Below are 25,908 nucleotides of genomic sequence, written 5' to 3'. Positions count from 1 at the left end.
TGATTGCAACTGTATCAAAAGTTACTGAAAACAAATAATGCAAAAAGCAAAACATGCAAACTAATTAACAAGCAAGTTGGATAAAACATGCAATGGAACTAGTGCCAAAAGGTGTCATTTCATGTTCATAGCTTCATTTACTCCTAGTACACAAAACCATCACAAATAGAAGAATTTACTTAAAACCAACTTTTTGATGCTTCACCTTTTCATGATTCACTACCAGGGTACTTTAATTTCGTTAACTGCACCAATCATCAAGACTGAGCCTTTACACATAAATGCTGCCAAAAGAAAGGTTTTGCAAACCTCTCAGAAATTTCTCAGAAGCGAATAAAAAGTTGGTTTACGTACAAATATTGTCAAATGATCTTTCAGGGAAAATTTGACACAGAAAAACAAAGCAACTTCAACAACAGAAAACAAACATGCAGGAACACATGCAGTAACCATTCAGTAAGCTAAGGTACCTGAGCTTTCTACAGATGACTGCTCAAGAAGTGGATAAATCCTCTTGATACCACCTTCTTCCTCACAAGGTCCACTCACTTCCTCGTCTTCCAGTTCTGGGGTGTTTTCTCTGTTCCCACCTTGATTATCTGGAAGATGTGTGCTGTCACCAGGCTCCTTTCGTTGCTGTTGTTTTCTATTATTACTATCATCTTCCAGATGCTTCTCTTTCTGCTTTGGGATGTTCCCTCTATCTTCATCCAGGTCCTCCTTGATCTTGTCCCCTCTTCCATCCTTTCTACCCTCACTGTCAGAGTAACTGTCTGTTTCAGCCTCCTGTTTTATCCTCTTTAACCTGGAGGGTGTGAAATCCTCTTCACTTTCTGATCCAGACACTATTTCAATATCGCTATCAATAAACATACTCTTTGACTTCTGCTTTTTGTCTGGTGATTTTCTTGGTGTTCTTGTACGTCTTGCTAAAGGAGATGGTTTACTCTCTTTCTGCTTCTTTACTGGCGTCCTTCTAAGAGACAGTCTTTTCCTACACACTTTTCTTGGACTAGAATTGCCCCCCTTTTTGCTTGGAGTCAGGTCTAACATGGAAACAGCTTTAGACAGATCAGGGGTCTTACTTGGGGTGACCGGTTCCTCTTTGATATCGAGAGCTTTAGTGCACAAAACACTCTGTGGAGCAGTAGCTTTCTCTTCTTTGAGAAACAGCACTTCAGGCAAATCATCACTGCTAGAGTCTGACAAGGAAATGTGGAAATCATCAGCAGACTTTAGGGTTAAACTGGGTTTTGTTTCAACTATTTCTATATCACTGTCACTCTCAAATTTAGGAAGACGACTTTTGAAGTATTTCTTGGTGTCTGATCTTCCATTAATAGTGTCACTTGGTGTATTGACCAATGTTGTGGCGGCATCGTCAGTCAAATCTTTGTCCTCTTCAGGAGAACAGCCTACAGCAGTTTCAGGTTCTGATTTTTCTGTCTCCGATAAGCTGCTTTGGTCTAAACTTGTTTTTGAATCTGAGGGACCATTTTCTGACTTTGCGCCTTCCTTTTCCTCTTTTAATATAGAAGATTCCCTTTTCCTGGGTGACTCCGACTTGATTACATGTTCAGCTTTCAGAGAGCCTTTTGCACGACAGGATGTGATGAAGGTTGGGCCATATAGTACTTCTAGCTCACTCTCACTGGTGGACTTGGTGCTGAGGATCTCCACACCCTCAGAGTCTAATTCACTGCTCTGAGATCCCACATTTTCTGAGCTTTCTCCTGGATTTGCAGACATATTTATATTTGACTCAGTCATGTCTTCTGAGAGATCCTTCTGTATTTGGTCCTCTGTATCTTCCACAGCTGAATCCTGCCCACTTTGCAGCAGAGTTGAGTCACTGTCACTTTGCTTGTCTGTACATGAGTGTTGTATGTCATTGGATGAATCAACAATTCCTAGATACTCCTCTGTGTAATCAATACTAGCAGTAGAATGCAGACTATGTGGTGAACCTATATTACCACTCTCTTGATTCATCACATCTTCTACAGGTTGTTTGTCCTCTTCTTCCTGATTTTCTTCACCAGAGAAACTTTTTCTTTCTTGAATTGTACTACTACTCTCCTCATCATCCATTTCTACAACAGGAAAAATCACTTTCTCCAGAAGCAATTCACTTCTTTGACTTGTATCAGACTCATTAGAAGATGATCTTTCTCTAACTTTGCTGTTTATGCTTTCTTTATCCAGGTCTTCAAGGTTAACACTTTCTTCATCCAAACATGTCTGATCTGAATCTTCACATCTTTCTTCCAGAGGTCGGTCATCCATCAAATGATCTTGACTCCATAGAACAGAGGTCTCCACATCAATGTCCAGACTGTTCGCCTGGGTCTCTACATCGCAGACTGCAGTGTCCTTGCTAGTCTCTTCCAATGCACTTTTCTCTGGTTTCTTCCATTGACCCATGTTCACTACTATTCCACAGCCAGGTTTTACAGATGCTTGATAAATAGGAATGCTGTCTGGCTGAGAACTGGAGAGAGCCGAGGAGGATTCCTGTGACAGACTTAACACTTCCATGATGTCCTCTTGAGACTCGCCCTTTTCAGAGGCTTCATAAGAGAACTTGCTTCCATCTACAGTGTCAGTTGGAATCTCTGTATCAGACTGTGTGCTTTGACCTTTGTTATTGGAGTCTCGATCACAAACAACAGTGCTGCTTTTATGACTAGTTTCCTGCAGATCCAAATTAGTTACCATTGATTTAGCACTACATTTGATTTCCTCCTCTACATTTTTAATTGGATGCGTTTTGAAGAAATGTCGCACAAGATTTCCCAACAGATGTTTCCTTAAATCATTTTTATTAACATCCTTTTGTTTTTCACAGTACTCTCGAATTTTGAAGAAATTTGACACAATTTTCTTCACAGGTTCAAGTTTTTTCTCTGATAGTTTCTTTTTCTTTGGGGGATCACAATCTTCAGCGGAGGCCATTTCCTCTATTTTTCTCTTTTTTCCATTCAAGTATTCCAAGGGCAAAGTAGTGGACTGAATTTTGATTTCAACTGCATGGCAATCTTCCATTTCATTGGAGTTACTTGATGTAGTAGAGGACTCCATGTGATTTGGACCTTCATGTTGATCAATTAATTGACAGTCATTCGCACAGTCTAAAACAGGAGCTGAGTCTTGTAGGGTATCTTTTTCTTGGGTCTTTGTATCAGAACCTGTTTTGATAAGTTCTATAGATGTTTGTTCAAACCTTGATTTATCCTGCTCAGATGCGTTTCCACCATTGAAGTCATTCATATTGTTAATCTTTAGTTCTTCAGGGGGCTTTTCTTCAGAGTTTGTTTGAATGGCATCAGCAGCAGAACTGACATTGTCAGCTGTAGATGTATCACAAGACCCAGCATTCAGAGATGTTTGCACATCATTTCCATCAATATCAAAAGTGCATATCAGATCACTGGGAGTAAAACTAGATGATGAAGAGAAAGTCAAAACTGTGTCAGATTCTTCTAATGTACATTTCTGATCACTTTTTTTGTTTGTTAAATCTGCCACTTCATCATTCTGATCTGCTGGGCTCATTTCTGAATCCTTATTTACCTCACTGTTCAATATAGGTTCACTTTCAAATTTATCATCATACGAGTTTTGGTTTGAATCTGTCAATGCTTGCTGCTCATTGATTGGTTTAAATTCCAATGCTTCTGTTCTAAGGTCAAGTTCCGATTCATTCTTTTTTAAAACCCCCATCTCTGATCTTACATTCCCATTCTCTATAACATGGTCACCACTGTTAAGTTTATCTATTGCTTGCTCTTGTGCTTCAGTATTTGAAAAAAAGTCATTTTCCAGTAATTCAATGCTACCTGATATTTGCTCCCCATCCTCCAATGTCATTTCACCTTCCAATGCATCACTTTTTGGCAACGAAACATTCTCCTCCAATAACTCACTCTTAGATGATGGCTTTTCATTTACCAATGTTTCATTTTCCACAGCATCACTAGCTGATACTGGATTCTTTCTCTCAAATTCTTCCACATAAGATGCAGGGTTCCATTCCTGCACTTCCTCACTGTTTGATTCGGACTCCTCTTTCTCCAGTCCCTTGTCATTTGATATCGGCTCTGCTTCATATGACACCTTGTTGTTTCTTGACTTCTCATCTTCAGAATCTTCATTCCTTATCTTAACTTCCAATGCCTCATTACAAATCTGTTCATTTTCCTCAAATGCCTCAATATTTGACGTTGGTTCAGTGATTTCCAATGCCTTAGTATAAGTTGTTTGCTTCTCATCTTCAATCACCTCATCATTTGATGTTTCATTTGATGTTGGTTTCTCTTCTTTCAATAAGGTATTAATTGATATGGACTCTTCTGCCTCCAAAGCCCCACTATCCAATATTGGCTCTTGAATCTTCAATGTCACTTCATCTTTCAAAGTAACACTTTCTAGTGGCAACTCAATGTTTTTTATTCTGTCAATATTTGATATCGGTACTTCAATTTTCATTGCTTCACAATTCAACATTGGTTCCCCAACTTCCAATGCTTTATTATTTGATACTGGCTCCTCATCTTCCTCTGTCCTATTTATTGATACTGACTCTTCATTTTGCATTGTCTTACTGCCTGGTGTTGGCTCCTTGTCTTCAAGTGCCCCTCTACTTGATACCAGCTCCTCATCTTCCTCTGTCCTATTTATTGATACTGACTCTTCATCTTGCATTGTCTTACTGCCTGATGTTGGCTCCTTGTCTTCCAGTGCCTCTCTACTTGATACCGGCTCTTCATCTTCCTCGGTCCTATCTATTGATATTGGCTCTTCATCTTGCATTGTCTTACTGCCTGATGTTGGCTCCTTGTCTTCCAGTGCCCCTCTACTTGATACCGGCTCCTCATCTTCCTCTGTCCTTTTTATTGATACTGACTCTTCATCTTGGATTGTCTTACTGCCTGGTGTTGGCTCCTTGTCTTCCAGTGCCTCTCTACTTGATACCGGCTCCTCATCTTCCTCTGTCCTATTTATTGATATTGGCTCTTCATCTTGCATTGTCTTACTGCCTGATGTTGGCTCCTTGTCTTCCAGTGCCCCTCTACTTGATACTGGCTCCTCATCTTCCTCTGTCCTATTTATTGATATTGGCTCTTCATCTTGCATTGTCTTACTGCCTGATGTTGGCTCCTTGTCTTCCAGTGCCCCTCTATTTGATACCGGCTCTTCATCTTCCTCGGTCCTATCTATTGATATTGGCTCTTCATCTTGCATTGTCTTACTGCCTGATGTTGGCTCCTTGTCTTCTAGTGCCCCTCTACTTGATACCGGCTCCTCATCTTCCTCTGTCCTTTTTATTGATACTGACTCTTCATCTTGGATTGTCTTTCTGCCTGATGTTGGCTCCTTGTCTTCCAGTGCCTCTCTACTTGATACCGGCTCCTCATCTTCCTCTGTCCTATTTATTGATATTGGCTCTTCATCTTGCATTGTCTTACTGCCTGATGTTGGCTCCTTGTCTTCCAGTGCCTCTCTACTTGATACTGGCTCCTCATCTTCCTCTGTTCTATTTACTGATACTGACTCTTCATCTTGCATTGTCTTACTGCCTGATGGTGGCACCTTGTCTTCCAGTGCCTCTCTACTTGATGCTGGCTCTTCATCTTCCTCGGTCCTATCTATTGATATTGGCTCTTCATCTTGCATTGTCTTACTGCCTGATGTTGGCTCCTTGTCTTCAAGTGCCTCTCTATTTGATATTGGCTCTTCATCCCCCACTGTCTCACAGCCAAATGTTGGCTTTTTGCCTTCAAATGCCTTTCTTTCAACTGCCTCTTTACTCTGTACAGGTACCTGGTTCACCAATTCCACACTATCTGATGTTGGCATCATTGTCATATTATCTATAAGTGCTTCACTGTTTGGCTTAGTGGTTTTTAATACACCATTGTCTTCAAATGCATTGCTACCTGATGCTTGCTCCCTATCTTCCACTGCATCACATTTTAGCATAGGTTCAATCTTCCAGCTGTCTGATATTGACTCTTCATCTTTCAATGCCTCACCTTCCATTGCCTCCCTATTCGGTACAGATTCTGATGCTGGCTTCGTTGTCACATTATCTATTAATGCTTCACAATCTGATGTTGGCTTTGTGACATTCAATACAACATTATCTTCTGAGGCCACACTACCTGAGGCTTGCTCCTCATCTTCCAATGCATCACATTTCTGAAAAAGTTCCTTCTCCCCACTGTCTAATATAGGCTCTCTATTCTTCATAGCCAAATCATTTCCCAATGCCTCACAATTTATTGATGAATTCTGTATTTTCTGTACTTTGGTATTTGATATTGAATCCATATCCTCCAAAGCTTCATGTTTTGATAGTGAGACTACTGTCTCCAAATCATCAGTCTTCGTTACTGGTTCTTTGCTTTCAATTGTCTCGCTTTCTGATACTGGATTTTCCAATGTATCACTAATTATCACTGACTTCTTGTTTTCTTGTGTTCCTGATATTTGATTTTCATAAGCATATGGACAACCTCCTTGTTGGTTTCCGTAGGAATAATCTTCATCTGTTCTGTTGTTTTCGGAATCCTTCGCATTGTCTTTTACAAATGTTTCAGTCTCCTTGTCACAGGGAACACATTCTGGTGGTACAACCATGGTCTTCTCTTCTTTTAGATCACTCTGGTATTGTTCTGTCACTTGATCATTTGAGTTGAAAGAATGTTCATGTCTTGGCCCACCTTCTTTGTCAACATCACTGGCTCTATTTTGGCTATTTGCGTGTGCAGCCTCTCCTATCAATATATTCTGATGGTCCGGATCTTTCATGGTATCTTCAAATCTGGGGATAGGTCCTTAAAAAAAATTATATCTATGATCATCTACACTCTTTCATGCTGGTATTTTCCATTCTGTACAAATCTGATGGTTAGAAACTAAAGCTTTGAAATTGTGTATTTAAATAATAAAAACCAAAAAATAAAAGAAGTAAAATCGATGAGTACACTCAAAACAGGAAAAAAGCGCAAAAATCAAAGAGAAGTTTCAAACATACACTGTCAAAACTTTTATATAAATGGTTTAAATTAAACTTGATTTCTGTCAGCTACACAGATTAAAATCTGAGGCATTAAAGTTCTAAAAAATGCTTGCCATTTTAAAACTTCATCCAATAAAGAAGTAAATTGGATAAAAAAAACCATAATTGTGATATCAATCTTTGGTTATTTACAGAATATGTATTTAAACATCTTCTGATCAGCATATTGACATACAGGTAATTTCTCATCTGAGTTGTTTTCTAATAAATCTTACCTGTGGCATTCAACTCCTCCCTCTGATCACACTTCTTCAAATCTAAATCTTCACCAAGAACATCACAGACATCTAAATCTTCCCCAATTTGTTCATCTTCTTCATTAACATTTTCCACAATTCCCTTATCTTCAATCATTTTAACGTTTTCCATCAATTTTAAATCAACACCCAAGTCATCTTCTTCATCCTTAACATCAGTTTCTTCCATCTTTTGCATTGTATCCTCTTGATTTACTTCATTTCTACTCTCCAATTCTGCCAGACTCTCTTCCACGGTATATTCCACAGAATCGGTCAACCTGAAGCTTGATCTAATCACTTTCTTTGGTGAAATCCTTGAAACAACTTCTTCCTTAGGTTTGCTTTGACCAATAAGCACATGGGATTCCTCTGTTGAATAATAGATTAAAAATCAATCCTCCAATTAAATTTTTTGATCATTTTCAAATATTTCGTAACTGAATGTTCAAATACATGCATGTCTGTATGAACTTGCCCATCATAACCATAGTTCCACCAGCAGACAAGGAAATAATACAGAATGGGTTTACAAAATTAGAACCTGTTATTTATTCGTGCACAACAGCTGCTCAAAAGTACCAATAATGCAATATTGCACATTGGAAATACCATAAGTGGCTTCCAAAAATACATTTAAAAATTAACTAATGATAGTTGATTAAAGAATGTATTAATTAAAATATCGATAATCAATTACCTTTGTTTATATAAAGAGACTTACCATCCTCAGAGACCTGTGCTGTTTGTGAATTCTCTCCTTGGTCAGGGCGGTTAGTGTGTGCAGCATTTGGACAAATCAATAATTCACCACTGCATAAGATCTCCGATGTCTGGACCTCATTCCCTTCACCTGTTATAGAAGTCATCACTTCTCCACCTCTTCCTTCCCCTGTGTCACTTTCTCCCAGATCTATCATGTCATTGTCACTGTCTGATTCAGAACTCACGTTCTTGTTGTCACATTCTGTTGAGGTCTTTTCTTTAACAGTTAAAGTACTACAGGTTTCCGTGCTGTTACTTTCTCTGGGATCTACACTGTCACTGTCAGATTCAAAACTCATATCGTCTTCCTCCATCTCTTGCTCACTGAATGTGTAATCTATGGAGTCTGATAAAATGAATCTAGATCCCTCTAAATCACTTTCCTCCTCTTCAACCAAACTTGCAATGGTGATTTTATTCGGGCTATCCACAACTTCTGGTCTTTTGAATTCAAACTCCTTTTGATAATCATCATCACTAACAGCGTCGTTTCTCATGGAATGGGTGGGACAGAGGGGTGATCTGTCGGAATTCCCTGCTAGCTTCTCTTGATCTGTAACAACTTGTTCATCAACATCTACTCCCTGCTCTAAAAGTCCACTATTATTCTCAGATGTTAACTCAGACACATCAATGTCAGTAGAGTCACAGAGAGGGTTGGACTGGTTGTCAGCTAATGATTCCCTCTCATCACCCAGGATTTCATTCTGCTGAACCTGTACATCAGTAATAGAAGAATCATTCAAAACATTAAGAAATGTATCCGCAGCACTTGTGCTATTCATGTTTTCATGTGTAGCAGTTCTGAAATTGTCAGGGATAACATCATATGTTGTTGGTCTGGAAATGTCCCAGATTTCCTCCCTTGTTGTAATTCTTGGAATGTCTACAAGTTCATTATTTATAGTAGTTCTAAGATTATCTGAAACTTCAACATCCCCTGTAAATTCAGGAGCCTGGGATATTTCATCAACAGTTGTACATGTAGTTATGGGAGTGTTCGATGTGTCATCAACTGTTCTGAGAGTGTTTGAAAGGTCAGCATCTGTTCTGGGAATATGCGAGATGTCAGTATCTGTTTTATGAATGTTCAAGATGTCAACAATTGTTTTGGGATTGTCCAAGATATCAGCATCTGTTCTGGGAATATCCGAGATGTCAGCATCTGATCTGAGAGTGTCCAAGATGTCTGCTTTTGTTCTGGGAGTGTCCATGATGTCATTATCTGTTCTATGAATGTCTGACATATCAGCTTCTGATCTGGAATTTTCCAATATTTCAGCATCTGATCTGGGAATGTCCGAGATGTCATCAATTGATCTGGAAGTGTCTGAGAAGTCTGCATTTGATCCTGGAATATCTGAGATATCAGCATCTGATCTTGGAATGTTTGTGATATCAGCATCTGTCCTGCGAATATCTGTGATGTCAGCATCTGATCTGGGAATATATGAGATATCAGCATCTGCTGTGGTTCTGACATTTTCTGAGAGTTCAACAACAGGTGTGGCTATTAGATTTTCTGAGATTTCAACATCTGTCTTTATTATGAAAGTTTCTGAGATTTTAACACTTGTAGTAGTAGGAGTATCTAAGATTTCAAGGTCTCCTTTTGCTTTTGGGGTGTCTGAAATCGAAGCAGCAGGGCCTTCTGATAATTGTTTATTTGTGGTTCTTGTTGAAACTTCAACATTATCACCAGGTGCTGTTGTTTCAGAGTTTTCTGAGTTACTGATTCCAGCTGTTGATGAACTGTCTTCATTGGAACATGTTGGAAACAATGCTTTACTCTTTTCCTTCTACAAAACAATTATATGTACTAATTCCTTAATCATATGACAAATCTTTTTATTTTTTTTTTTGGCATTGTGAGTGATATTTAAATAACAAATTTGCTGGCATTAAGGAACTCATTCTTTTGATCATCTATTGCTTTTAAGGGGGTGGTTAACATATCCTATCAGATTTACCTTAAATTTTTGGATATGAGTTTTACAGCTATAAACTATTTAATAAAGACAGATATTTACGCTTTAAAATTCGAATATTTCGGAATATTATAGCAATGTATCATGATTTTTTGAAGTATACAGTCGCATAACTGCAACAGTGTGTGCATACAAATTCAGTAACGTGTGTTGGCGCGTTATGAAAATTTGTATGCACACACCGCTGCAGTTATGAGACTGTATACTTCAAAAAATCATGATTTAATGCTTATATTTACATTTTTTAACTTCATGCCTTGTCTGCAAATGTGATATACACCTTAAAATTCCTATCTTATCCAATGGGTAAGTTCATATTAATGGAAGAGTCACAGTAACAGCAACAAGCGTGAACTTTGATTTTCGCTTGTGACGTTGCAGTTTACAGCGTTCAACGTTTGTGATGTCATAATAAAACACATCATTTTAACCTTTGAGTACCCTGTGTGCATTACACTGTTATAACGTAGCTTTCAACACACTTTACAAGCAAAAAAAATGTGGCATGTAAATATTTTATAAAGAGCTCTTCTTCTCCAAGAGATTAAAATAGTCTAAAAATGGCCATGACGATCGAGCACTTTTAATGCTATAGATTCTAATGATATTAATCTTTTTAAAATTATTTTGAAAGGATTATAATTTTAAACAGAAGATTGTACGACATGAACAAGAAACATCAATAATAGATGATTCTCTGTAAACCTCTGATAAAGTGTGCCTGAATCTTTGATTACTGCAGCTGTATTTAAATTACTGCAAGGCTTACTAGATCCTGAATATCCGCCTGTGTAAATGTCCTAGTTTGATTTCTCTCTCTCTTGGCAGCAAGGTTTTTTGGGGAAGTTTTCTTGGGAATGACAAATTTTCCCCTTTTAGGACTCTGAAAAAATGCAATGATGGTAAAACAAGTTTAATTAATTTGAAAACTAATTTCATCTCTAAACATAAAGAATATTGGACTTTTAAAGTGTTCTCAGTTTCACTTGGTTGCATTGTCCTACCTTTTTCACTGTGGATTTTGGCTCACAACAGCATTTTTCAAACTAAATTAAAGAATAAAGTTAAATGTATTTAAAATGTTTTTTTTTTATTTATCAAAAAGAATCAAACACAACTGTAAACAAAAAATTCACCACTGGTAGTAGTTCACACTTTTAGCAATAGAAGAAAGTATTTAGTGGTGGAAATATTCACCCACAATACTTAACATCATTGAGATGGTGACCATCTCAAAGGGCCCCCAATAAATATAAATATGAAGAACTTAAAGGACTTTCATTTTGTTCTTGATCATAGCACATCCTAATTAAGTCCAAAAAGTAGTATATGGTGTAAAAAAATGCAGAAAGAACCAAGAGAAAAAACATAGGGCTGAAACAAGAATTGTCCCGCTGTTCTTTGGACCATCTTCTACACTTCGCATGGAAAGGCCTTGTTACAAAGATGATGTTTATAACAAAAAATGTGATTGTCTAGTACGTTCATCTTACCGGAACATTTACAACAATCTTTAAACTCATTATCCATCTTCCAGATGCAATAATTACATCCAAAAACACCAAAATCAAATTTTTTGGCACTGTATGAGGAAAACCGCATGTCTAAAATGGCACCGAGAGAAAACTGAAGAGTTATAGTTTAGGGGATAACTGGAGGTCATACCGTAGTCACTCTATACAAATTATATCGACGCATTGTATGGGGAATTAGAGGGAAATTGCAAATAGTTAAGGAGGCAGGTAAGTGGAAATATTGAAATGAACAAGAATTTTAAACAAAGATCTGTTATGACCTTGACCTTTTAATATAGAAACTTCATTCAAGGTCACTGTAACCCCTTACCTAGAGACAGTATTATTGTAAAGTATATGCAAGATGGGTCAAAAGGAGAGAAATTATAGTCCTACACTGGACTTCAAAAAAGATCTGATATGACCTCCAAAACAGCTTCAAGGTAACTGCACACATATTGAATGGAAACTGCAAATAATTGGATTTTTTTAAAAATCCTAGGCACATAACTGTCAAAAACTGCTCTTTTTTATCCAAAATCAAACTTGAGCAAGATATTATTAAGATGAATCTTAATACCAAATTTCATTTCAATATGTGTTACCTCTGCAAACAAATAAGCAATGGTCAATAAAATGAAAAATGGTCAATAAAAACTGGGGGCATAAAAAGAAACTATGCAAACACAAAATAAAGAACATTGTGAAAACTAGTGTGGACTCACAATAAATTGATGATGATTGTTGACCTGCCGCTCCCAGGTCCCAAAAGGAATGTCCCTGCCCATTGGGTGACCAAAGGTCACTCGATCGCCCTCGCACAAAATGACACAGCCTGAAACCAGGACAACTCTGTATACACCAGAACAGAGATAACACAGAGAGCGAATAAACATTTCATCTTTCTGTCACAACTGACACAAAACTTTACACTGCACAACCATTACAGCTTATACAGAGTAATAATAAAGTCGTTAAAATAATAATAAAGAGCAACATGATATTATTGTACCATATTTTTCGGGGCATATGTCGATGTGGGGCATAGGCAGAATTGCTAATTTTTAGACAAAATTCAAGAAAAATCCGTAGACTAGCCGAATTGGGGGATAAGCCGATTTTCAATCGATGATTGCTATAGTGAAAGTATGACCGCTGATTAAGGAAGTCATCGTATTAAGTATATACTTTCAGAATATCGATGTAGAAAGTCAAAAGAGTAATTAAAGTTATTAAATTTGCTTAACATATATATTTAAAGCAATTTTTAAAAATTAATCTGTGTTTTGTGGCTGTTTGGTCTCTTCCGTATTCGTTGGTGTATCGTTGTGTATCGTAATTTTACATAGTGTAAATTTAATTGCAACACCAACCTCCGTGGTTCTGTCTGGTAGAACTAAGTATTAATTAATATTTTACCAAACCTTTTATATTTGATTAATACCTTATTGCTAAATCTCATTTAATCAAGCCACTTGTAAAGACGGGGTATGGCGTCCATTAGCTCAACACGTGGTTTCAAATTCAAATAGAGTTATCCCCCGTAATCGCTATGAATGAGAAAACAAAATACCAAAACATAAAATATTTAAGGTCAGACGACACGTTCCTCAATTTTAAATAACTTTTTCCAGGAATTTGTTAATGGTTTACTACTACTTTGACAAGCCTTCTTGCAAAAAATTAGAGTACCTTACCAGGCATTTCTGCAAAATACTAGAGTATGCAATTTCCTATATAATCTTCTTGAAAATACACTTCAATTGCTGATATAAAAATAAATACCTCTACACCACAGCGAAATTCACTGTATTAGAACTATATCTCCGTCGGGGCGGGGATTTGAACTCACGACCTCTAGAACCTCTACTCGTCTGACAGTGAGCGGTCATGGTTCTAACCACTCGACCATCAAGACATATAACCATAACTAAGTAAATTTTGATGATTTCTAAAGTAATTATAAAATTAATATTTTTTATTGGAACTCTTTATTACGAGGAGATACAAAAAAGATTCTCGAGGAACGTGTCGTCTGACCTTAATTGGTGTTCTTTCCATTAATTAATTAAATAGTGACTTGCCCTTATGCAGAGAAGTTGTAATGTTAAAAACACAGTTAATGCAATGAAGTGTAACGGTGTACAGTAGACTACGTGCCCCCAGGCTGTGTTTTAGTCACGGGTTTCACACCTTTGTATATACCCACAACACCAGAATACCGTTATTTCATCCAACAGAAAATTAATTGTAACAAGAGGCCCACTGGCCACATCGCTCACCTTAGCAACAATTGCCTTAATTCTGATCAAATTAGCATTACAGTATGAAAATATCTTGACAACTGAGTACAGTAGATCTTGCTAAAAAAATTTTTGAAAATCTGCTAATTTTTATCCACCTCTTATTTTTTGGTAAATACCAAGCCCCTTTTGTTGTTGTACCTGTAAGAAGATTTTTCTCTATTCCTATATACCCCCCCCCCCCCCCCCCCCCCAAATTTCGTGGCCCCACTATTCTCTAGAGAATCATGGTTTCATCAAACTTAAATGTACCTTTAATCTCATAACCTGTGCTTTCACACTAAGTACTGACTTTTGGACCGAAAACTTTCCCAGAATATTTTTAAAGATTTTCTCTATATATTCCTATGTAAAAATTCAAACCGCCATCACAGTCCCGCCCTACCACTAGGGACTGTGATTTTGCAAACTTGAATTTACACTACCCGAGGATGCCTCTACACAAGTTTAAGCTTTTCTGGCCACATAGTTTTTAAAAAGAAGAGTTTGAAAGATTTTCTCTATATATTCCTAAGTAAAACTTGAACTTCCAATTGTGGCCTCACCCTACCCCTGGACTATTATTTAAACAAACTTGAATTGATCTGAGGATGCTTCCACTCAAATTTGGGCTTTTCTGGCCTAATAGTTTTTGAGAAGAAGACTTTTAAAGATTTTCTCTATATATTGTGCCCATTGTGGCCCCGCCATACCCCGAGGAACCATGAATTGAACAAACTTGAATCTACATTATCTGAGGATGGTTACACGCCAATTTGAGCTTTCTTGGCCAAATAGTTTTTAAAAGAAATTTTTTAAAAGATTTTCTCTATATATTCCTATATAAAAATTTATCCCCAAATTGTGGCCCCACCCTACCCCCGGGGACCATGATTTGAACAAACTTGAATCTACACTATCTGAGGATGCTTCCACTCAAATTTAAGCTTTTCTGGCCTAATAGTTTTTGAGAAGAAGATTTTTAAAGATTTTCTCTATATATTCCTATGTAAAACTTGATCCCCAAATTGTGGCCCCACCCTACCCCCGGGGACCATGATTTGTACAAACTTGAATCAACACTTCCCTGAGGATGCTTCCATTTTAATTTGAGCTTTTCTGGCCTAATAGTTTTTGAGAAGAAGATTTTTAAAGATTTTCTCTATATATTCCTATGTAAACTTTGATCCCCCAATTGTGGCCCCACCCTACCCCCGGGGACCATGATTTGAACAAACTTGAATCTACACTTCCTGAGGATGCTTCCATTTCAATTTGAGCTTTTCTGGCCTAATAGTATTTGAGAAGAAGATTTTTAAAGATTTTCTCTGTATATTCCTATGTAAAACTTGATCCCCCAATTGTGGCCCCACCCTACCACTAGGTGAAGGGGATTCAAGTTTGTTCAAATGAAGGGCCACGCCCTTTTTAAAGGGGAGATAATTGAGAATTATTGAAAATTTGTTGGTATTTTTCAAAAATCTTCTTCTCAAAAACTATTAGGCCGGTAAAGCTTTTGTGTGGAGGCATGATTTGAACAAACTTGAATCTACACTACATGAGGATGCTCCCATTTTAATTTGAGTTTTTCTGGCCTGATAGTTTTTGAGAAGAAGATTTTTAAAGATATTCTCTATATATTCCTATGTAAAACTTGATCCCCCAATTGTGGCCCCACCTTACCCCGGGGACCATAATTTGAACAAACTTGAATCTACACTACCTGATGATGCCTCCTCACAAAAGCTTTACCGGCTTAGTTTTTGAGAAGAAGATTTTTGAAAAATACCAACAAATTTTCAATAATTCTCAATTATCTCCCCTTTAAAAAGGGCGTGGCCCTTCATTTGAACAAACTTGAATCCCCTTCACCTAGTGGTGCTTTGTGCCAAATTTGGTTGAAATCTGCCCAGTGGTTCTTGAGAAGAAGATGAAAATGTGAAAAGTTTACAACAACGACGACGACAACAACAACGACAGACAACGGATAAATTGTGATCAGAAAAGCTCACTTTAGCCTTTGGCTCAGGTGAGCTAAAAACACAAAGCATTTGATTTATTCTACACCCAAGACCAGTGATTCCCACGAACGCAGACATGAAGAATTCACCAAAATTCTGTCATATTACATTCTACCCGGTTTCGTTTTCTTTTTTACTACGCAATAATAGTTTCCAGGGTTCATACACAAACGTGGGAAAAAATTCTTTTGATTGGGATTGTAAAGAAATACCTCGTACAGTACTGTACATTTCATTACTCACGATGTCATTACAAAAATTATCAACGTGACAACTATCGAACAATAGTTCAAACGGATGAAAAAAAAAACCCAACCCTCATAATAAACTGCTACAACAGTACAACCGATAAAAACAGTGGATTTTATATTTTACTGTTAATTTTTTTTCAACTTTCAGTCTAAGATTAGCTGATCCCGGGGGATAGGCCGGGGCTCGCTAATTGGAGAAAAAAAATACCGGCCTATGCCCCGAAAAATACGGTAGATGATCTTGGGTTATAACACAACACTAATTCACGGTCAATTCCTCCTAAATTTAGCAAATACTATTTGCACATTTGTTCATTTAAAGAAAAAAAAATCATTTATACCTCTGATCTTTATATGGTTAACAAAGATGCCATTTAAACTATCATCAAACAACTTGTGGTCATTGTTTTGTTGTCGCACCACGCGAGCATGGCAACGAGAAATCATGTGGGACTGCATCCTTTCATTTGAGTCAATATAAAAATCCACTTGCAGGGCATTCCTTCCAATCAGATTTGTCACCTTAAAAAAACTGAAACGAAAACTCATCTTAATCAAATTATCAATGCAATGATATGTTGAAAATTATAAAATAAGCAGTTTCACCTAAATAGTGAAATCAATGTCATGGAAGTTGGAGTTTCTGATTTAGCATCATGAATTTTCATACTTGTAAGAAATACACTTTTTTTCAAACTGCTTATTGGATGAGAGATTCACCATAGTGCTACTTACTCCATTACATTGACAACCCTGGGTCTGTTGGGGGCAGGGCCAATCCTCTTCAGGTGATACATGGTCTGCCTACTACAATTCTGTCTCTCCATTGCAAATTTTATCTGCTTCAAAGACTACTTCCTGTAAGGTAATGTATTACTGTAACACGTGTAAGTTTCAGTATCTTGATATCAGCAAAGTTTGAAATTAGAAAAGAATCTGAGAGAAGAGCTTTTATTAGATTGTATCTGAAGGAGAACTGGTTAATAGAAATAACACCGCCTTCCTAATCCTTAGACGAGTTTTCCCTTTTGAGTGTTACTGTACAAATAACATCTTATCAATAACTCAACAAGGGGCCCATCGTCCAAATTGCTCACCTGAGCAACACTAGACAAAATAAAATCAGCTTTATGAGAATATATCTAAAATATAGGGACAATGAATGAGTAAATTAGATTAGATTAAAAGATTTTCTAAATTTTCAACAGATATTCTCATTTTGAGCCCCTTTTGTAACTAGATAATTTCATAGTTATATCACATATTGAGCATTGCCATTCTCAAAAAGATTATAAACAACTGTTCATATAAATCAAAATATAAACCTACATCAAACGTTGAACTCCTTGTGTGGCCTAAGAATTATCCAGGGCCAAAATCTAAACAACTGAGATCAACAAATGTCAATATGCTTGCATATTAGTAATACTATATATTCACTGTACCCCCAGGGATCATGATTTGAAGAAATCTGAATCTAAACTTCTTGAGGATGCTTTCATACAAATTACAACTTTTCTGGCCAATTGGTTTTTGAGAAGAACAAATCTTTAACTAGAACTGTCCTAATGGGACTAATACCCCCACAAGGCTAATTTCAAATGGGACAAAAATAAAGGTTTGGAACACATACAAAAAAAAATTATAGAATTGTAAAAAAAAAATTAGTAAACAAAGAAAAATTAAAATCAAAATTGTCAGAATTTCTCTGTAAATACATATCTATAACAGTAATACATTTACAAATGTATGTATCTGATTATATATTTTTTAGTAAAATTTAATTGATTTAAAGAAAAACCAACAAAATGACAATAACCCCTCCCTTTGCAGTAAATGGAAATACCGGTAGCCAAGCAATGCTCATCTGTTGATAAAACTTTCAATATCTTTCTAATAAGAGTCTTGACACATGCAATTAGTTGTTTCAAATTTTCCTCACTTTCTCCTATGGCACAATGGAACTCCATATCAGAAAATTGATCCCATAGGACTATGATTTTCTTTGATGAGCTTGTTAAATTTAATAAACTCCCAAAACATTACCATAATTACCATACTATGTAAAAATATGTAAAAAAGAAAATTTAAATATTACAAACAATTTTAAAATTATCAAAACACTACAATCATATCAGTAATTTTGAATTTCATTTAAATTAATACCCAATAGGGTCACTTCATCAACTTACTTGACAAATAAATTTAAACAACCTCTAAAAATAGTTTAACTTCTTTATTAAAAATGATATAATTATTTATTTCCTTATAATGAAGAACTTTTTGTTTACATGAAACAGTTTTATAATAGCCCCAAAACCATCACCCATTTTACAGATTATCAATTTCCCCTAAACACATGCTCCATCTGAACCATGGCTCAGATAATGGCTCCCTTGGGACAAATGAATTCAGCCACACTTGTCTTTGATGTTTTTATTAGCTCCTAAGAATTTATCACTGACAAACAACAACTTTGCATTGTCAGTTGATAGAATACTTATATATAAATATATTTTAGAGTGTTTTCTATTAATTAATTAATAAAATCTGTAAGGATTACCTCCCTTACTTTTCAACATTAGTGTACAATATATAGAATAAGGAAAATGAAAACTGTCATAAAATCATTAAATCTTGTCTGATCTCAAAAAAAATTGCAGGTGCACATCTTCAGATGGTGTTCAACATATGTACAAATTTTCAAACTGTTCCATGCAGTAATAAAAAATTCTATAGGGGGGACAAAGTTGCGTCTACAGACAGACGGACAGACGGACGGACGGACAGGGTGAAACCAATATACCCCCCTAAACTTCGTTTGCGGGGGTATAATAATTCTTATCTCCCTTTAAGAGAGGGCATGGCCCTTCATTTTTAACAAAATTGAATCCCCTTTACCTAAGGATGCTTTGTGCCAAGTTTGGTTGAAATCAACCCAGTGGTTCTGGAGAAGAAGGTGAAAAAGTAAAAGTTTACAAATGGACGGAGACTGACAGACAGACGCCGGACAAAAAGTGATCAGAAAAGCTCACTTGAGCTTTCAGCTCATCTGAGTTAAAAAAAAACAAACCATTATTCATTTAGGTTTAATGAGGTATGTACAGAGTTTAGGATCTAAGACGAATTAAACAAGGTGATTCACAAGTGAACCTCTGATAATCATCTCACATCTGCATAAGAGTTATATCAGTCATTCAGAGCAAATCAAGGGTGTACTAGTGGTTCAGAAGCCAAAAAAAGGTCAATTGGACCCTGACCTCTCTGATTAAACTGTCAATGGGTCACACTAAAAATGAATTGTGTGATTACAATCATAGTGTAAGGTGGTTACAGTACATCTCTGACGAGACAAGGATTACAAACTCTTTCTTATGTATTTTTCATACCAGTCATTAGATAACATGACTGTCAACAATAATGTAGTGATAATCGATAAGTATATCATTTACATCAGGATTGGGTTTAATAAAATTCAGCTGATCAGGTGCATAGGGCTCGAAAAAATAGGTCATGTTGGAAACATAAAGATGGGAATTTCAGCTAAAGCTTTTAAAAGATAAAATACAATTTTGGGAACTTCATTTCAAAGTATTTTCTGTATGTAGTCTAGAAGGCCCTATGTGACCATTCAAAGGACTAAGTAGGATAAAAATGTCTCAAAACTTTCACAACTTTCTGCATGGATTTGGGATCAGGCTATCATTTTCCAATTTCACCACAATAAATCAAGAAAATTCTGACTATAAACTAGCATCAACAATATCTAAAATACTTTCAAGATGTGGCTTAATCTGGAATTTGTGTTCATTGATTAAAGAGGCAAGTCCTCTTAAAACCCAGATTGATTAGTAGATTTCTTTATATGGATGCATAAGTTTTAAAGTTTTCTAATATATATTCCAAAGAATAAAATCAATTCTTTGTAATTAACAATTGCGCTTGCTTAGATATCACCGCTGCAAACCGAGTTCAATCCCGTGATCGACAGTGGTTTTATGTGACAGGTTAGGTATGGTGGTCGCCTGCTTGAACATGTGGGTTTTCTCCAGGCACTCCGGCTTCCTCCCACATCAATGACCCCCTCGCCCTAACATCCGTGCCAACGAAAGATATTAATATATGTTGTAGAACTTGTTTACCAATCGTTGTAAAATAAACCAAGTTCAGTTTCAGTTTAATTAACAATCTGCTTTGGATGTCTCATTAATTATGTGTAGTAGGAAAGGATCTAGGAATGAACATATAAATACAACGAAAAATAAATGGCTGAAGCTGAAATCTAACATGAAACCCCTGCAACTCTAGTCAGGTGCTCTACCACTTAGCTACCCAGGTAAACCTCCTGACGACCATGGCCTCAAAATGTATGTTGGTTTAATGAGACTGTAAAAATTCCAACCATACACATCAAAATTGTGGTTGAAAGTCCATTTAACCAGTGAAAAAATTACTTCTAGCCCCGAAGCAGACAATTTATTAGGTATAATTCTGTGTTTCTTGGTTTAGGTTGATTAAACTTCTGCCCCTAATTATGTTACATTTCCGTGACTTCAATGTTGATCTCAGCAAGTATACATACATATGGGCAGCGGAAAGGGCAAAAAATACATTTTTACAATATCAACGATAAACTAATTCAGCAATCTAAAATGATGTTATCAATGACCATAAGTGCAAAACCAACAGTCTTCTTTGCAAAATCAATGTACATAAAATCAACCAAAGATATTTAAATACAAATCAAACACAAAAAGTAAAACCAACAGACATAAATGTAAAACATACATACATCAACATGAAACAAGCGGACGCACAAATAAACGCCAGGTGGCGTTCTTAGGAAGCAATATACGTCATCGATTATTGGAATCCGGGATGGTTCGCACCTATTCTGTTTCGCCCTGAGATGTTTCCCACCTCGATGTTTCGCACCTGCCTCGGAGCAAAACATGTGACTGTATTATGATGTAATGTAATGAAGTGTTGATTACAAATGTATATATAGTTAGCATAGATCTATTTTGGGGATCATTTAAATACATAAATTACCAGTATCTGCTTCAACTTTACATTATCAAACTGCATCCACTATTTAACTTCGATTTTTACCAGTCTTATTCTTACAGCAAAACTAGGGTTAAATATTATTTCCATTCCCATATATTTATTATGATTTATTCAAAATTATTAATGATATTTTAATGACCTGTTTATACTCGTACATTTGTTCCAAATTTTCATATTCGGATAAAAACATATGCATAATCAAGTATTGTACAGTCTTATATAAAAAAGTCTTTTAATTGTTACCCATAAACATGATGATATTCAAAAATCTGAAAGAAACATTTTTAAAATGCTACAAGACACATGTACATTGTGAATCAAAATTAAGTGCATGTATCAGAATACTTCAAGCTTATCGACATGAATACTGCCATGTCTTATATTTTCTTCCAACTACTTGTACAAGCAATGCATAAGACTGTAGGGAAATAAATCAAACTTGGTTATAGAAAACATTGTATGCATTAATTAATGCATATTTTGATGATAACAATTTAAACAAAATGTTTATTATACGACTTTCCGTTTCCGTCAGGCTAAGGCACATCTATATAGATATAATTATAGCAAACCAAATGTTCACGCCTCTATTCACGTAAAATTTGTCAGTCATTTGTTGCATTTCGTATCACTTTAATTTTTTGGGTGGAAATAATGCAAACTTTACAACTTGACATCTTTGTAAATTTTGTATTTACTGCCATCCGCTAAATAAACAATTTATAGAATTAAAAAAAGTCGGATAGAAATAAATTTTTTAACGAATTTGACTTTTGCCATAAGAATAAGATTGGTAGTAGGCGTAGTTTAAATAATGGATGCAGGGGAGGATGTGGGTGGGTAATGCAAAGTTTAAGCAGATAATTTATGTAATTAAATGATCCCCAAAACAGAGCTATGCTAACAATATAATATTATACATTTATAATTAACATTCCCGAATTTTTCAATATAAAAATAAAGGTAATTCTCAAGTGAATGACAGGCTATAAATGTTATTACAACACAGTTCACACCTCTTGTTCTGAACCATATAAAACGGCATGGCTTCATAAAATTAGTCAATAAAAATCCTAATCAAGCAAGCACGTTCTCTTGGCGGTGCATGCATAAAGACAAGCACTGTTTCAATAGGTTTTTTAAAAACATATTTCAATTCTTTTATAGGTAATAATTAATTTCAGACTGACAGAGGAATGCTAATACGAGAAAAATATCTAAATACAGTGAGATGTTTCGCTCCGATGCAGGTGCGAAACATCGAGGTGCAAAACATCGAGGTGGGAAACATCTCAGGGCGAAACAGAATAGGTGCGAACCATCCCGGATTCCAATAATCGATGACGTATATTGCTTCCTAAGAACGCCACCTGGCGTTTATTTGTGCGTCCGCTTGTTTCATGTTGATGTATGTTCGTTTTACATTTATGTCTGTTGGTTTTACTTTTTGTGTTTGATTTGTATTTAAATATCTTTGGTTGATTTTATGTACATTGATTTTTGCAAAGAAGACTGTTGGTTTTGCACTTATGGTCATTGATAATATTATTTTAGATTGCTGAATTTAGTTTATCGTTGATTTTGTAAAAATGTATTTTTTGCCCTTTCCGCTGCCCATACATACATGTGTATATTATCTATATGAGTTCTTTTGGAAAAGTCATACCATGAGCTAAGTATGACCACAGTCTCTTAGAAAATTCAAACCCTAGTCCATGTGTTTGTGCATTTAGAGTTTGAATGCTCGAATATTCAATTGATTGTGAATTATATAAATAAAAACTTGTAAATAACAGTCATCAAGAATAAGAAATTATTAAGCTTTTAATAAACAGCTTGATGTCAGTCAACTTCTGACATAATAAGTGTCAAACCCGCTAAAACAATATATATAACAATATAACAAGTTATAATCCCTTTAAAGGGTATTGTACTGTACATAAATGATGGACATTTAACAGTTTCAAACTTTACTTTCACTTTCGATTGTTTTTCATGGAAGCAACGTTTTTCATGTTTTCTTCATTTCTTTAGGGCTAAAGCTTATATACATTAAGAAAAATTAATATTGGGACCAATTCATTCGCATGAACTTATTTCGTTTTATAACGTAAGGTATGCACTTCTGTGTTATAGGCCTAAATACGATTATGCAGAAAACGTGATGACCAAGAATATAACTATAAAATAGAGAATTAATAGAAATACACACAATGTACACAATTTGTTTCCAAATTATTCAACTTTTTAGCATTTTCTTAAAACAACTTAGCCTAGTTACCTTTTTTAACATATATACGCATCGTACATCAACTGTCACCTCAGCAACTTTTTCATCTCCCGCCAATATGCAAATCTGAAAGTATGGCTAGGCCTAATGACCTATATTTGATTAAAAATATAATCCGTATATTTTAAAGCCCTAATTACATATGTGTTGGTATATAATCAATAACAAAAGTTGTAAGTTTTTAAGAAACTACTGTCTATTTTTTTTGTTAGTCTTACACGCGTTTACGAAAACAACGCTGCTAGCTTATCGTAAACTGAAAGTAGGGTTATTTTGGTGAAAACGGTGAAAACATGTCAGAAGTCGAATGGAGAAGAAAGTGGAAGCCTGACTTAAAGGCATGTCCATGGCAGCCCATAACGATCGACAAACAACAGTATCTATTCAAGTGCAAATACACGCACAATTCTTATGAGCTTCTTTTCACAGACAACTGTAACTTTTGGTTTGAGCGTCTCGAAGGTGCTGAATTGGAAAAAAGAACAGTTTCACTGAATCCTAGCGTGAAGGCTACAGCTACAAGGATACTAGATGAAATCCAAAACTGCCTTGAGAATTCAACAAAGAAAATGTCGGTCACTGTCACTGAGAATAAGAAAAAGCTAGACATTTATGTTGATTCACAACTGGCAGGAATGGCCTTTGTGTGGAAGTTTCAGTGTACGCAGGCCGACAGTCAATTGATTTCAGAAAATTTCAATGTACCTCTTCTAGCTATGGTTGCAGAATTGGCACGTAGAAATGAGGAGTTGGTTAAAATCATAGGAGCTAAAGACAAAGAGATTGACGACTACAAATCCCAGGGAGCTAAAACATCCAGAAAGCACATTGAAACTCCATTGTTTGTGAGCACAGCCTTTGAAAATAAAATGATCATGTCAAAAGAATTTGAGGAAGAAGTGAAGAAACTTGGATCCTCAGGGTTTTCTGAAGATAACCAGGATCTATACAGACAAATAATGACTCGTTATGCATATATAACCAGACCAGTTGCAGCAGATGAAGCAGATGACGACTCTCTTGATGAGAAGAAAACTCCATCCATCAACTCTTGGGAGACTAGCAGATTACCAGCTTCACTCACTGACAAGAGTCCTGTGAAATCATCACCCGGCAGCTCACCTCAGAAGAGTCCAGCCAAAGGCAGAAGTTCCTCAGAATCATCGCCAGTCAAGGACACGGAGCTGATGAGGAGACAGGCACTGGAGAGGAAGTTGGAGGATGAAGAGAGGAAGAAGAGTGAACCAAAGAAGAAGAAGAAGAAAATTGCATTCTGACCACACCACTACACAACTAGAATTTCATGTCTAAACTGATCAAAGGTTCCGATTAGATGTAAACATTTTGTGTCTTGATAGATGTTATGAAAAACTTTGATGGAATAATGTGTGTGTATTTGTTCATTAAAGAAACTTAGATGAGTGGGGTTTTTAATTAAATAATAAAAATTGTCTTTTGAACTCAAAAGGGTATTTTACCATTATCAGATCCATAATACTGAAATATTTATTTTAATAAACACAGATCATTACCAGATGTAGATATCTGAGAAGAAAACTTATTTGCTTTTGTGTCAGATAAAACGCGTTGTTATGATATAATAAGTGCCAGGAGGGGGTTATGCAGTGTCTAAGAAAAACCAGAAACAAAGCCATGTTAAAAATAACTACAAAAATTATTTTATTCAAAGAGAAAAAAAATCATGGTTAATGATAATGGTTAAAAATTGGTTGAGAAATTTAATCATTGTGGAAATATTTATGAAAACAACATGTAAAACATATTTTGTTGCATATTTTTTTTTTTTTTTTTTTGACATGTTGCAACAGTGTTTATAGGTTTTGGCATAAACAAGTCAGTTCATGAAATATTTACATTTTTGGTATGTACAAGACTGGTCTTCCCCCATCAAAACATTCTACATGTATGTAAACTTAGAAAGTATAAGTAGAATGACAGAGAAGTGCAGGCAGTCCATTTGTTGTTAAAAGCATAAATTGCAATGTTTGACAATGTATTCAATGTATAACGACCACATTTTGTACTTAAATCAATTCAATTCAACTGTTTATTGACATCACTATGTTGGCATTAATGAATGAATGGTCCGATAATTAATGAATGGTCCGATATTCTTTTAAAAACATATCATTTTGAATTTATTATTGAATAAAAATACTCTACAAAAGAAATTATCAATATTCTGAATATTGTCCAATTTATTGCACATTGAAGTTAACATTGAAATCTATGGGCAACACATGTATTATTAAGGTATATTATAAAAAGTAACTTGAAATTCAAACAAATATCTTGGTTATTATATGCATAAACTTTCTTTTTAATAAAACATGAAAAAAAATGAAAACATTTACCGCAAATATTTTGAGAAAAATTAAAATTTTCT

General features: G+C 35.7%; 2 protein-coding genes across 5 annotated transcripts in view; one reads left to right on the top strand and one right to left on the bottom strand.

Moving 5' to 3' along the window:
• LOC105330416 (serine-rich adhesin for platelets) overlaps positions 1-23,611 on the bottom strand; it is a 42,804-nt gene extending 19,193 nt beyond the window's left edge. For 3 of the 4 annotated variants that reach the window (XM_034480763.2, XM_066080283.1, XM_066080282.1), the window contains exons 1-9: positions 23,493-23,611; positions 16,877-16,999; positions 16,483-16,673; positions 12,313-12,422; positions 11,078-11,119; positions 10,843-10,956; positions 8,021-9,884; positions 7,300-7,692; positions 471-6,839 (exon numbers count right to left, since the gene is read on the bottom strand). In XM_034480763.2, coding sequence (XP_034336654.2) covers positions 471-6,839; positions 7,300-7,692; positions 8,021-9,884; positions 10,843-10,956; positions 11,078-11,119; positions 12,313-12,422; positions 16,483-16,673; positions 16,877-16,968 — 9,175 coding nt within the window. In that variant the 5' untranslated portion in view covers positions 16,969-16,999; positions 23,493-23,611. The remainder of the gene's footprint in view (positions 1-470; positions 6,840-7,299; positions 7,693-8,020; positions 9,885-10,842; positions 10,957-11,077; positions 11,120-12,312; positions 12,423-16,482; positions 16,674-16,876; positions 17,000-23,492) is intronic. The other variant, XM_034480764.2, reaches the window with a different exon arrangement.
• A 132-nt stretch (positions 23,612-23,743) lies between these two features.
• LOC105329904 (non-homologous end-joining factor 1) lies at positions 23,744-24,922 on the top strand. Its single transcript, XM_011431394.4, has one exon. It carries the CDS (start codon positions 23,795-23,797, stop codon positions 24,776-24,778), a length of 984 nt encoding a protein of 327 aa, XP_011429696.2. The 5' UTR covers positions 23,744-23,794; the 3' UTR covers positions 24,779-24,922.
• The last annotated feature ends 986 nt before the right edge of the window (positions 24,923-25,908 follow it).

Source organism: Magallana gigas, chromosome 3, assembly GCF_963853765.1.
Source record: "Magallana gigas chromosome 3, xbMagGiga1.1, whole genome shotgun sequence".
Classification (NCBI taxonomy): Eukaryota; Metazoa; Mollusca; class Bivalvia; order Ostreida; family Ostreidae; genus Magallana; species Magallana gigas.
Note: the sequence above shows the minus strand (reverse complement) of the source record. Positions and strands in the feature narration are given on the sequence as shown.